At 32.1% G+C, this 15,663-nt stretch overlaps 1 protein-coding gene across 1 annotated transcript in view; it reads left to right on the forward strand.

Annotated features, from left to right (window-relative positions):
* Positions 1–15,663, forward strand: part of BRINP3 (BMP/retinoic acid inducible neural specific 3) — a 505,257-nt gene that overhangs the window by 391,449 nt on the left and 98,145 nt on the right. The window contains 1 exon segment of the mRNA XM_020984424.2: positions 13,032–13,254. Within this exon segment, the coding sequence (XP_020840083.1) occupies positions 13,032–13,254 (223 nt within the window).

Here is a 15,663-nt window from a genome sequence, read left to right on the forward strand (position 1 = left end):
TGATGTATATTATAAAGATAAGATTGTTCCCATCCTCACTGATGGCTAGATAGTAGAGTGTATAGAGCACTGGGCCTGGGGTCACAAAAACTTGAGTTCAAATAATAATCCCTATCTTAGACTAAATGAGAAAAGTCTTTGAGGGACTGAAGCAAGAAAATCATACTAGACAATGATTTCCTTATCATCAGTTCCTACTGATGATAGAATTTTGGTATTCTCCATGGATGCTATATAATAATTTTGAGTTTCCTGGAAAAAGGGGCTTTTCCAGAATTTGAGGCAAGTATGCCAGTCCACAACACTGCTCAGTACGAGCTACATAGGAGGAGAGTTAGAGAAGAGAGCTTGGATTCTCAGGTCTCTTGAGTGCCACCCCTACTTTGACCATATTAGGACCTTCTTGGACTTCACATACCCTGATGAGTGTCCTAAAAAGATGTCCTCAAGGGAGCTGGAATCAATCTGCACCATCAGAAACCATGGACAAAGATGGATGCATATTCACCATGCTTAAAGGAATCTTCCCAAACACCCCATAAATAAGATAAAAGGACTTCCATTACCCAAGAGCTGTGTTACCCTTTTGTCACAGGTGCTTTATCAGCTTTCTCAAGGATTCGGAATGTACTTGTGGGAAAATGTGCCATAGACTTTTAGGGGAATGTTTTGTACCAGTTGCTTTTATGATACCACCTTGGTAAATATCCCTCTCTAAAAGCTATGTAAGGGTCACTGACTAAATATTTCTCAACTGACTATCTTGGAGGGAGGTACACGAGTGGGGGATTGAGGTGAAGACATTCTAAAATTGCCCCTGACCACTTAGACTATTCCTAGAGCTCTGAGAGGGAGAAGTGGCTAGTAAATATCAAGGGACTCAGTTCCTCAGTGGGAATGGAAGTTAAGGTAGTGTCCTGAGAGTTTACTTTGACTACATTAGAATAAGAGTCAATTCTATTCCTGCAAAGATATGTGAATTTTTATGCAAAAGAATACATTATTATGACAGTTGATTATTTTCTTTTGGTATGGTCATATGGATTGCTTTTTAATATTCATTTAATCCATTAGTTCTAATAATCACAATAAACTGAAGTGATATTTTTATTGTTCAGTTACCATAAACTGCCAATTGTATTAAAGTTACATTTATTTAATATATTTAGCTTTATATGTTGTTTATATACTACCGATATTACTTGGAAGATAAAGTTTGCAAATCAAATTTTATAAATTGAGTCATTTTCTCACTTAATCTCATTATGATTTCAAAAATGATTTTAAAGAGTTCTACTTTATTACTATTCCTTCCTCTCATAGATTAGGTGTTTAAGCATATTCTATGTCCATGTTTGAGTCTGCCATATACATGGGTATAAATATACATACTTTAAGCTTTAATGCACAGAATTGCACTAAGATTTTTGGGACACTGTGTGTGTGTGTGTGTGTGTGTGTGTGTGTGTGTGTGTGTGTGTGTGTGTGTGTGTGTGTGCATGCATAGGGGCATATATGTCTTCACTTCTTTCATCAATGACCTATTTTCATGCTTGTGCAAAATATACAAGTGTTTGTCATTGTTTATAAACAAGGTTTTCTACCTGAGAGTGATATTAGAATTTTGAACTACTTTCATAGAGTCCTAGAATTGGAAGAGACCTGAGTTTTCATTCCAAACTCAAATCACTACTTGATAAAATATTTTATTGAGTTTTTTTGGACTGTTCTAACCATTACCAAGTGGCATAGTATAATCTGGTGAGGCTCGTCAGATGTTACTTATGGATAATTTTGTGCTGATTGCATTGAGCCTCAAATGGGCAATCTATTGAGTTAGTATAGTACATATACTGAGGATAAGCACTGTAAGCATATAGTAGTTTGAACCTAGAATTGAATGAGGATGAAAGTGTGGTGGATTTTGTCTGCAAAATTGTATAAGGCTTTCAAAAGTCCCAAGTGGTTCTCTGGCAAAACAAAATAAAAAATATCCTTTGGACACAAATATTTTCCTGGTAGGATTATATTGGTGTAAATCTTGAAAAACCTCCATCCCCAATAAAGAATCAAAGTATTGAAGTTATGAGTGATATGGAGTGACACAGATTCATTTTGCATGTATTTAGGCTGCACCCTATTTGTAACAATCATCTGCTTGCAAAAGAATAGCTGTAGGTGATATATCATTAAGAAATTTAATTTCACAAAAAGCACTGGTGTTATCATGTAGTGAAAAAGATAGACAATCTGAATTTTGCATTGGGACTCATGAAATGTAAAAAAAATCCAGAATAAAGAAAGCCTTCACAATATCGAGTAACTTCTCTTTGGGAGACTCTAGGAGAAAACAGACAAAAATGGCCAAGAATGAGAAAGTATTGAAGGGTACTGTTCTGTGTGGATAGTAGGAATATCTACATTTGACAGACCAAAGATTTGTGGAAATCTTGAAGAATTAAAAAAAGATTGAAGGTCACTACCTTGATCTCAAAAGGTAACAAAAAAAATAAGAGCTTAGATAGGCTTTATTATAATTGAACTGAAGAAATATCTAATTTCTTCAAAGAATGAATATATAGTAAGAAATTACTTATTTGATGAGATTGTTTGAATTTTTGAATGAACTCTCCTGTTTTTTCCATATCCATTATATCAGAAAAGTGATTCAATTTCTATGCAAAACAATTCTCATAATGAACTTTAATCAACATATTCCTTTAAACATTTCCAATTAGATTGATCCAAATTCAAGCTACATTTTAATCATTGGAAGTTTTTTAGAAAATGTCCTTTGAGGGGCAAGAAACAAAATTAACAATGGCTTCTGAAAGAAGTTTTGGAATCCCAAAATTAAATGTTACAAGTTTTTCTGGGAATTCCCTTTATAATTGTTAATTTCTCAATTATTTTGTAAGGCTAATAATTACATACTAGTCTTATTGTGGCTGACAAAATATAATCTATTTAAAGAAGTGATTTCTTCAAGCCTTCACTGCTTCTATGACCAATATTCATTTTTTCAGTCCTGTTTTAATAAAACAAACAGGTGCAATATTCAGTGTTCCTCCAGAAAGCCAGTAGCTAAGTCAGTTCATCTCATAGTCCAGAAATTAAGATGTAGCCAATCACAACATTGAAATATAATTGCCTCATTTTCAATCTTAACTGCATTACGTGCTTCATGCTAGTGTCACACCTGGCAAATCTACTTATTAAAGTTATGAGAGGGAGAGTTTACTGAGGCATTTTGAGCATTATCCTGACATTGTAATAAAGAAAGGAAATTGGCAGGCATGATCTAATTCAAGTGATATCTACTCAGTTCAGTTTATACTATTATTCCTGCAAAGCTGGTAAATAAATTTCAACCTCAGAAATATACTTAATCATTCTGAGTCTTGGAATCTATATAATTTGAAGTTGCCAAGTTGTTTTTTTTTCTCCTTTTCTTTACATCCAATACTCTTTTTCTTTTTTTCATATTACTGACCACATTTGTTATTTTTATTTCTCTTTATACAAGTCATCTTCCCCTAATTGGTAAAGTGTTCCATCTAACCATTTATAAATCATTTATATGATTTGAGAGTAGGGAATTAGCTAGCAAATATCTTGTTGTACCACTTATTTTACAGATAAAAAGTCCTAGGGATATTGAGCCAGTCAAAGAGCACCTTGAGGGGCAGAAAAAAAAATTTGTTTACCAACCAGTATTCCTAATTTATTTCTCAGGTACATTGCATTGACATTCTTCCTCCATACCTCATAGTTAATGCTAAGAAAATTAATTAGAGGGTACTGTAAGCTCTTTTATGGAAAGAAAGGTGTGAACACAAGTTATTGAAATGATTGACTAATATAAAAGGTAGCTCATTTAAAAAAAATCATACCAGACAAGTATATGTTTTAAAACAAAAGGTAAAATTTGAAAATAATGAAATTGATTTATAAATAATGGGAAAAGGTGATTATATGATTATATCAATAGATGCAATTGATGAAGTCCAGTTATTATTTCTATTAAAAACATTTGACAGTATAGGTACAAATAGATTTTTCCTTAAATTGATAAAAAACATTTATCTAAAACCATCAGCAAGCATTATTTATAACTGTAAATTATTTTTGTATTAGAAAAAAACAATAACAAAGTTCATTTGGAAGAAGAAAAAATGAAGAATATTAAAGGAACTAATGAAAAAATATAAAGGAAGGAGGTTTAGCAGTATCAGATATTAAACTATATTATAAGGCAGTAATTATTAAAACTATCTAATACTAACTAAGAAATAGAAAGGTAGATCAATGGAACAGAGGAAATGGGTAATTTGCAGCAGCAAATAAATATAGTAACCTTGTATTTGACAAATGTAAAGACAAGATTTTGGGATAAGAATTTACTATTCTATAAAGTTGTTGGGAAAGCTTGTCTGCTATGTCTACCATACTGGGGATACAAGAGATAGAGAGCAGAGTAAGGTGTAAAATGGATAATTTTGATTACATTAAATTAAAAAGATTTTGTACAAATAAAAACAAATGTATCCAAGATAAGAAGGAAAGCAGAAAATTGGGAAAATAATTTTTATAGACAGTTTCTTGATAAAGGTCTCATATCTCAAATATATTAGGAACTTTGTCAAATTTCTAAGAATATGAGTCTTTCCCCAATTGATAATTGGTCAAAGGTCATGAATATACAGTTTTTCAGTGAAGAAATCAAAACAATAAATAATCATATAAAAATGCTCTAAATCATTATTGATTAGAGAAATCCAAATTCAAACAACCCTACACCTATCAGATTACCTAAACTGATTGAAGGGGAAAGTAACAAACTTTGGAAGGTATGTGGAAAAACTGGGACACTAATTACAATAATAATGTAGATGAAAATCACACTGTCATGAAGTCAAAGGCTATGCTGTAATAATGTTCAATCAGGAAAAGAAATGAAGGAAAGCACCAAATGAAAATATGAACTAAACTAACCATTTGAGAAAGCAGTCTGGAATTATGCCCAAAGAGTTATTAAACTGCCTATACTTTTTGACCTCAATACTACTATTCAGTCTCTTTCCAAAGATGATTAGGGGAAAAGGAAAAAAAATTGTATGTTCTAAAACATTTATAGCTGCTTTCTTTGTGGTAACAAAGAACTGGAAATTGTAAGGATATCCATCAATTGGGGAATAGCCCAACAAATTATGAGTTATGGTGGTGATGGAATACTGCTGTGCTATAAGAAGTAATGAGCTCGATGATCGTAGAAAAACATGGATAGACTTGCATGAAATAATGAAGAGCATAATGAGCAGAACCAAGAGAATATTGTATACAGTCATAACAATATTAGAGTTCTCTTATCAGGTGTTCACTGTGAAAAAGGACAACTTTGAGAAAATGCATCATGTTGACTATTATAAATACCCAAAATAAATACAAAGGATATGTGAAGGAAGACACTATCTGCATCCAGAGAAAGAACTGATAAATAGAAGTGTGTGTGGAATGATTTTACATACATACATACATACATATATTTGTGTCTAACAGTAGCCATCTATAGGATGGGGAGGAGGGAAAAAAAGGGGAAAAATTACATAGCTTTATTATATATTTAAAAGGAATAACAAGTTGTACATCATAAATTTGCAGTTTCACATGCAGTCATCTGTTTTATTATGCTGTCATGGAAATGCTTGTTTTATTACATGAATTAAAAAATAAATAAAACATAAAAATTGACATAGTAAAAAAAGGAAAAAAGTTATTGCCAGTGTTGAATATGCCTCTATAAACACATAATTAACACACTGTTCTTCATATAAAAATTTTTTCAGAGAGAAATTCAACAAAAATATTTTATAATTTTAATATTATTTGTAATAGAAATTTTCATAGAAACTAATATTTTGAGAATTTGTATGGCTTAAAACTCAAGGTAATCAAGAATGTTCTATTTGTTTTCTTTCTCTTTTGTCTACTTTATTTTTAATATCTATTTATTAAAGTTTTATTGATGGCATTTGTTTTTATATCAAAGGTTTCTCCTGATATATCTTCCAGAATCCTACACTGTGAGTTTCCCATTATAGCCGAAGTAAAACACTTAAGCAAACTCAAACAATACATTGATCCTCTCAGACACCATAATAATCAATATTCTGCCAAATCATCTCCTACTTCTCCAAGGGAAAAAAAATGCAGTTTCCCTCATTTCTTTTCCAGATTAAACATTATAATAGCATAGTCTTTGACTTCATGACACTGTGCTTTCCATTTACATTGTTACTGTAGTTGTTTTATATATTGATTTCCTCCTTGTGTCACTCAGTCAGTCAACAAGCATGTATTAGGAGCTTTCTATTCATCATGCATTGTGTTGTGTTAAGGTTACAAATAAATTCAAATTACATTCTCTGCTCTCAAAGGAGCATATATTCTAATGGTTAGGTCACTATATCAACCTATATAAGTATTTCCTTGTTTTTCAGAATTCTTTGTTCTATAATTTTTAATGGTATAGTAGCCTTCTCTTTGTTCATTCAGTGTCCTAAAAGATGATGTTTCCAATTTTTGCTATTGAGTTTATTTTTCAATAACATTTAAGTGTTCCTAAAATGAATTTAAAGATCCATAAGTGCTATTTAGACTGGCATAGGAATCTTATGTAGAAAAAATAACTATTCAAGTCATACTGTTATACTCATTATACAGAAGTACAAAATCTAGACTCAAGTGTATTTTTACTACCATTTTTATCATGGGGCCCTTTTTGTTCAAAGTGTTTGTAAGATAATTTTCACGTGGAGTAAATGACCCAGAAAAAAATTATTCAAACTCTGGTCTTTTTGTTATTGAAGATTTGCAAGCAAAATAGATGACAATCCCTTGTTTTGTCCACTGCACATACTTTTTGACAGTAGATCCCTGATAAGAGAACTTCAATATATTGGCAATATACAAAGAATGATTTCTAAACCTTTCTGCATGTTTTAGATTTACTGCTTTTTCTATCAGGAAATAAGCAACATTTCAAATTAAGAGCTGTTACTTCCATAGGTTCCAATAAAAATAAATATTCTTTTAATCTATTTTTTGAGGGAGGTGGGAATGGATGAATTAAGTAATATATCATGAACATCTGAAAAGTCACTGGAACATAAAAATAAATATATTTTCATTTTACTACTTTGTTTTATCCCAAGCATTTGAATCATGGCATGCTATTTTAAACTATGCATCTTTTGTAAATCACCTTATAATGGGTGAACAGTAGTGAAGAAACATTTTATTGAATGTGAATTTGGTAACTTGAAATATGGGTCTTATTGAAGATCAATCACTCAGATAACAATTTTAGTAGCTTTGCAATTTGTGATTTCAATTTAATATAGCCAGTGGTGTTCAACCAACTATCACTTTTATTGCTGAGATTACACTGGAAAATATTGGTGTGAGGAAGAGAGGATTCTTTTTTTTTAAGACAATATCAGCACTATAAAAAGGAATTAAGTTTTTGAAACCTGTGATGTCATTAATGCTTTGTGTAAGTGGCTTTCAAATTGCCACCTCCAGACTCCAGCATGTTGATTTCAGGAATTTGTCACCCCAGATGTTATGATTTTGTTGCTCCACTATTAGGTTGTTGTTTTTTCTGTGAGGTTAGACATTTTAAACTGATCACTGGTAAATTTTTGACCTGCCTCCCTAAGAATCAAGCAATATTCTTTATTGGAAATGGGAGGACATTTGATAGATTCTTAAACCTAAATCTTCACATTGCTTTTACTTCCTTGAGCTTGAAGTTCTTTGGTATGATCATTTCATATATCTAATAAATAAACCTCAAAAAATGAAATGCTGTATTTCTCTAAGATTCCAAATGCTAAACTGATTATCCTGAGTTAAGCCATTTTACCTTGGATTAATGAAGCTTTAAAAGGAACAGTATCACCTTTTTATGTAATCATTGAACATAGTTATGTCATCATGTCTTTACATCTATCTAATGGCTGTTTTGAAAAATTAACTTCCTTTGCTATTCTTTACACACTTAATGCCCATTTGTTCTATCACCCAGGCACCACTGATTTACTATTCTTTAGTGTCCAGAGTGGGGAATTCAAAATTAAGTTATATAAGGGAATATAACTTTTTAAATTATGAAGTAGAGGGTTCTATGGTGTCCTGATATATAGAGGTAGAATATTGTTTAAATATCTTCCACATGTATGGAGTTGATTCTGTAAGTATAGATATTTCAACATTATTTTCCTATATGCAGAAGAAGTATCTGCCCTTCTCTTTGACCCAAGTTCCTTTCAATATGGTCTAGGGTTTAAATTCACATTTATTATTTCATAAATTAGCTCATTACTCCCCCCTTCCAGAATTCTGGGAAAATCTCCAAATATTGCTCACCTCTCACTTCCCATTAAGATTCTTAGCTCCTTCCCAGTTTTGAATGATCTGAAAGGAAACAAAACATTATAATTTAGAGCACATTTACTGTAGGACATAGAAAGATAATAAAGCACAGCACTGAACCTCCCAAGTGTCTAGGAGTGACTGGCTCACTGCCACATTAATGAGGTTTGAACTCCCAAATCAGTTCACACCTTTATTTTTCCCAAGGGAACTGCTGTACCCAGGAGTATCACACGTGGCTGAGGAGATTTCAAAGTATCTGGCCCAGATATCGTCAGCTCTAATTGGGCATGCCTCAAAGTTGTTGGTGTTTGCTTTCATTTTTTGTGTTTCCTTTGTTTGAGTGAATGGTTCCATGGTCCTTATAATTAGTTCCAGTAGACAGGGAAAGAAATGTCTCACCATCATTCACTTCAGTTCCCAAGTCCTGATACCTCTCAAATTGATTTTCTTCTCCAGGTAGTAATGATGCCAACCTTTCTAAGTGTTATTCAGATGCCAGTTCTAATCCAAAGATGTCCATGTAAATGCTAGAAGAAAAACATAGGACAGGGGTGGGGAACTTGTGGCCTCAAGGACCTATGTGTCCCTATGTACTTGGGTATGGCTTTTTGACTGAGTCCAAGTTTTATAGAACAAATCTTTCTATTAAGGGGATGTGTTCTGTGAAGTTTGGATTCAGTTAAAGGGCTGTACTTGAGGACCTAAAGGACTACATGGAGCCTCGAGGCTGCAGGTTCCCCAACTCTGGCATAGGATGTCTCTTTATCAGCAACCTGGACTCCGCCCATCATGCTATGTTGTTCATATGGGTTCTTTCTAATCAAACTGGCTGGTGTACTGCTTAGGCACACATCTTTCTGATGTGGTCCCTGGAGCTAACCTCAGTAGAAACCAGTAACTTGCAAAGAAGCACTCCGTCCTACATAAGCAACCAATAAAACAGAATATAACATATAGAAACCCTGAGATGTGTGCTTTTTAAAAATATCTTAGATCGAAAGCTAGGAACATTACTGGATCATAGCTGAAGAACTGGAAGGGAAGTTGAAGTCTATTAAGTCCACTCTCCTCATTTTTTTAGGTGAAGAACTGAGCCCTGTAAAGGTTAATTAACTTTGTTTAAGACATATAGCTAGTAAGTAGCAGAAGGATTCTACCTAAGGCCCTGTAATTCCAACTTCAGCACTCTTTCACTGAAGGGTGACACTGCCTCCAAGTAAGGACTAACTACAATGAAATTGACTTGGCCTCATTACATATTGTATGTTTAGCCATTACATATTACATATATATATGTTATATTGTTTGTTTAGTAATTACATATTGCATATGTGTGTATATATGCAAATATTAAATAATATTATAATACCACCTACCTCCCAGGTAGGTGGGTTGTTGTGAAGAAAAAATGAGGTATTTGTAAAGTGTGTTAAGACCTTAAAGTATTATATAGATGCTAGCTGTTACTATTGTGATGTGCATGGTAATGAATGCATTAAAATGTAAGTTCCTTTTTCATGATGAAAAATGCTATCCGCCTCTATAGAACAAACTGATAGAATCTGAGTGCAAATCAAAGCATGTCTTTTTTTTACTTTAAATTTTTTTTCAACTGTTTTCTTCGACAACATGACTAATATGGAAAAATATTTTGCATGATTGCATATGTATAACCTATATCAAATTGCTTACTGTCTCAGGGAGGAGGGAGGAAAGAAAGGGAAGGAGAGAGTTTAGAATCCAAAATTTAAAAAGATAAATGATAAAAATTGTTTTTACATGCAATTGGGGAAATATTAAAATATATTAAAAAAGAATATGAGTTCCTTGAGGGCAGGAACAGTTTTTTATCTTTATTTGTGTCTAGCATCTTAACATAGTACCTAGCCTCTAGTAGGCAATTAATAAATGCATCTTGATTTATATAATATTTACCTAATGGCTCTAATTAGTTAAAACTAAGCTTAAATAGAAAGACAATAATAAAGAAGGTAAAACAGTGATATTTTCAGGGCTATGAATAAAAGTAACAAAATCAAGAACATACAGTCTCATTAAAATGACTTAAATTTTATCAATTTATTACTAGTGTTTTGGGGGTGGAGTATAGACAACATTTTTCCCCTAAACAAATGTGACAAACAGTATGGGTGGTAACTACTTGAAATCGAGGAAATAACAATAACCCTTCAGATTTTCAGTTCCACTTAGATGGCAATCTTGACATAGTGACATTTGATAATTTAGCTGAAATTTGGCAGCCCCAAGAGAGCACCAACTGCTTCAAAGTATCCCTCGTGTTCTAAATTCAGCAGTCCTTGGCTTCTTCCCTTATTTACTGCTATTACAGAGAGCAGCAGGCTATCATGAGATCAGTCAATTACCTAACCAGCTGAAGGTGGTCAAAGGATATGAAAAGAATTTTCTGAAGAAGAATTGTAAGCTTTTAATGAGTGTATGAAAGACTACTCCAAATAACTAATATAAAAATGCTAATAAAAACAATTCTAATGTTTCAACTCACACCCAACAAATAATAATATATTATAACACCACCTACCTCCCAGGTGGGTGGGTTGTTGTGAAGAAAAAATGAGCATTTGTAAAGTGTTTTGGTATCTTAAAGTATTATACAGATGCTAGCTGTGGTGAGTATAGAAGTAAAATATGGAGTATTACCTATCACATGCAGACGTTTGTGTTGGTGGGTTTTACTTAACTGTATTTCAGGAAAAGTTTACTAGATGGTAGTGCTACAGGGGGAAGTTAGGAGCATATCTATAAATTATTATGATTTTAAAGCAAAAGGCATAAAAATATATGCATTTTTAAAAAATGTGTGAAAATGCTTTTGAATCCTGTAAAGTATTATGTAAATGTAAGGCACATCTGTTATTGATGTCAAGTTGTTGTTGTTTTCATCCTGATTAAACAATCACTTACCAGTTATTAGTTGATTGTTAACCAGTAGTTTAAAAATAACTGGCTCATTAAATGAAAGATTTTGATGGATAAAAGAGATCTCTCTCTTATATAGGTTCATCCATTTATTTGATAGATGAAGAAACTGCATCACAGAGATTAGGGAATATTTTCAAAATCATATATCCATTTTAGTGTCAGAGTAATTACTTAAGCACTGATTTTCTGGTTATTGTTTGAAAGTTTTGTCCATTATACCCCATATTTACTGAATTCAGCTGTTAAAATTCCTCTCCCTAACCTTGAATTAGTAAATACAGTGTTTCCAAAGTTACTACATACCCGACTGATGGTATGATAGCTATGTTGTGTTAGAAGATCTGCTAAGAGTCTTAATAATATTTTTTATTATTTTTACATATTTTAAAAACAATTCTGAATGTATGTGCTGATCAGGCACAGTCTCATTCTCTTAAAAGAGAGTGAACCTCTGTTAAGAACATTTAAATCCATGCCAAATTGTTGCCTTCTGGGGAGCAGCGAGTAAGGGGGGGGGGACAAAGTACAAAGTGCACAGCAAAGAGCAAAAGAAAACTTATAAGGAAGCAAAGAAAAGATGGATAGCTCTCAATACAATGTGGAGTATTTATTACATAAGCTTTCTTTAAATGGACATTTATTGCTATATTTTGAATCCTCTCTTACATTCTGCTGTGCACAAGATTTTTTTTTAATTTTGTATTTAAGTTTTAATATTTAAGTTTTTTCTTTTTCTTTTCTTATTGTGTATTTAAGTTTTAGAAAAATAAAATTTTAAAAAAGTAACATTTAGGAATACCATAGTCATTTATTTATTATGAAAGTATCATACAACAGTATACATTAAATCTTAGAAATCTCAAGTATCTTCTAAACTTGTCATTCTTATGGTCTTATTTTTTTTAATTGTAATATTCCTTTGCATTCCTACAGTTTATTAGATGCTCAACAATTTGCCCAGTCGCCAATTAGACTAGATAAGTGCTGACAAAATTTAGAAGATGAAAAGTCTTTCTAAAATTTGTTTTTCCATATATTACTATAGAAATAATTTCTATTTTAAATTATTTTATGTCATGGCACTTAGGGAGATTGATTGAAAACAATAATTAAATTCCTTATTGGATAAATTTTCCTCTTTTTATTCCAAAAATGTTGAAGATAAAATATCATTGAAATGACCATGTTTCCTGCACTGTTTTGAAAAAAAAAATTCCAAAGGATTTTCTGACTATGAAAACATTTTAAAAGGATTATTAATGTCTCTATGGGATATGGAAGACAGATGAATGGTCTTTGCATGTAGAAGAGAGTTTATTCAAATACATTCATATCATGAAAATAGGGTACACAAAAATGAAGTCATACTAAATTATTTTTTGGCACAAGTGTTTTCTTTTTTGTATGCTATTCGACATCTCTTCTGCTCTCATAGATCCATTCTGAGGTGTATATATAAAGAATTATGGGATTATATTTGGTATTACTATTTTTACATTCCTATTATTCTAGGTAATCCATACTTAACAGCGAAATCAAATGATGTTTTTTATTTGCAACTAAGAAGATTGTTTACTAGAAAAAATAATGATTTCATCATTAAAGTGTTTATTTTTTAACCATTTTTCTAGATGAATTCAAATTCTTTATGAAAAGGCTTCCCATGAATTATTTCCTCAACACCTCTACCATAATGCATTTGTGGACAATGGATTCTAATTTTCAGCGTCGTTATGAACAACTGGAGAACAGCATGAAACAACTTTTCCTAAAGGCACAGAAAATTGTACACAAGCTTTTTAGCCTTAGTAAGAGGTGTCATAAACAACCACTCATCAGCCTGCCAAGACAAAGGTAAGAAATGTTTTGACAATCTGGGAAACTGGGAGCATTGTTTTGACATTGAAATCTACTTCAGATTTCAGGTATGGTAATTAGCTTCTTAAACACTGGCTTTTATATCCTTAATGACGAATTGACAGCAAGATGTCCTCTAGCACATTAGAATGATTATTCTCAGATATTCCCCAAAGCAGGGGTGCATCGGGAAAACATAGACTCTCAACTCATTTGTCTTTTATGTGTACTATCAGAATCAATAAATCATGTATAGGTAGTCATCAAATAATTCCTGAAAAAATTAAATAAAACAGATCACCCCACAAGCAAACAATGAACATCATAATGTTCATACTTTTCCTGAAATGGAAATATTTATTGTAACGCATATTGAAAAATAAAACTGTGAAATGTTTATTATATTTACTGGTTCATATTGTAAAGATCTTTTTGTTTTCTGTGCTTTCAGAAAATTCCCAAAACTGTCATGTAAGGATTGAAATTTTTTATGAGGGTGTCACAGATTTTATGTTGTTTGACTCCGTCATTTGCAAGAAAAGTAAAATTTTTTTGATATTTACTAATCTTTTAGTGTAAGGAAAAATGATTTTATTTGAGCTCAATAAAGTAAATAAACAACAAAAAAATTCCAAAGCCTGGCAGCTCCATGTGTAACATATGGCATCTTTGTACTCATATCAGGTTAAGTATGGGAACTTCAACTTGATGCCCAAATTACTAAGAAAAGGAAGATTAGGAAGGAATCAACGCAGTCTTATTTCTCTGGGAAAAGTAAACAAAAAGGGAGATTAAAAGAATTTTTTTAAGTTTCACTGAAAAATGGGTCATTGGGATACTTAAAATGGAAACCATAGTCTACAACCCACTCACTTTGGCAGAGCATGGATTTATTTTGTGCTATTTATTTGCGATCTTGGCATATGCAGACATTTTTTTTCTCGGTTGTCTTTCTTATCCAAGTTTTCAAACTTGTCTTTCTTCAGCATGCAGTATGTTAATTCTTTTACCACCTAATATTAATGCATTTTTTGCCCTAGCTGGGCTTCCTATAACTGATTTGGTCTATTTGGTATCTCATCTTATTAGGAAAGATTAAAATAGGGAGGGATCCCTAAGAACAGGTGTTTTTAATGTTTTTTCTTTTGTTTTATTTTTTGAGAGTCTCTAATTTTTTATTGATTGGTCATTAATAGCATGAATCTCCTACTCATTAGTGATTTTTTTTAACCACTCAAATATATGTACCAAGTGCTGTGTAGATATAGTACATTTTCTTTTACCTATGAATTTACATCCACTGCCTCCCAATATCCACTATACTTATTGTAGTCTATTTTCAAAAATGAATGTCCTTTACTTTCTTTCCTTTTTCAAAGAAGATAATTCTTTTTAAAGCATCTCATTGTTCCTTAAGATATTTTATCTTCTATAACACAGCATTCCATAAAACTGGAAAGATTAAAACAATTTTGAAATTTAGAAACCAAGTTTATGTTCCTAAATCTATAATGTGTTATAAGGTGGTGAACTGATTATTCATACTGTTAAATTGCAAGTCAATTTAAATTGCAAGACATGACATTTAAAAACATATATATTTGTTCATATTCTTCCCTCATGATACTTTTTTTTCTAAAGTTAAGTATTAATCAATATGGTTGCTAGAGATCTGGCCTTAGAGTCTTCACTTCTTTACCTGGAATTCCCTCCCACACACACACACATAATTAAAATTATTGGTACAAATAATAACATAAAATAAGTGAACTTAAATATCATCTGCCATTCTTTTTGCCTTAGAAAATATACAAGAGTTCCAAGACTTCAATCCCTCTACCCATCCAATCAATTGCTAAATCTTATCTTTTCTAACTTTATAACTTGTCTCCAGTACATGTCCTTTTCTCTACTGACAGAGCCATAAACTTTGGTTCATGCCCTCTTTACCTAATGCTTCCACTTGTAACAATTACTTCTTTCCTGCCTCAAGTCTGTGTTTTTTCTAATCTATCTATTCAGTTGCCAAAGTGATTTTTCATAAACCATTGATCTGACCACATCACTTCCTTACTCAGTAAACTTCAGTGGCTCCCTATTAACTTATGGGATCAAATACAAATTCTTCATTCCCACATTTCCAATCTTCTTAGAAATTGCTGCCTTTCATGCAGTCTATGATCTTACTATGTTAGATTGTTTGTTCTTTGAAAATGCTACTCCATTTACATCTCAAGAACCTTGTACTGACTGTCACTTATCTTTTGCCTCAACTTAACTTTTTAAAATCTCTGGCTTCCTTCAATACTTAGCTGAAATTCCACCTTCCACAGGAATCCTTTCCTGGTTTTCTCAGCTGTTAGTGTCTTCTTTTCTAAGATTCCATCTTTTCTTCATGCAACTTAT

Source organism: Phascolarctos cinereus, unplaced genomic scaffold, assembly GCF_003287225.1.
Source record: "Phascolarctos cinereus isolate Bilbo 61053 unplaced genomic scaffold, phaCin_HiC Scaffold_5;HRSCAF=322, whole genome shotgun sequence".
Classification (NCBI taxonomy): domain Eukaryota; kingdom Metazoa; phylum Chordata; class Mammalia; order Diprotodontia; family Phascolarctidae; genus Phascolarctos; species Phascolarctos cinereus.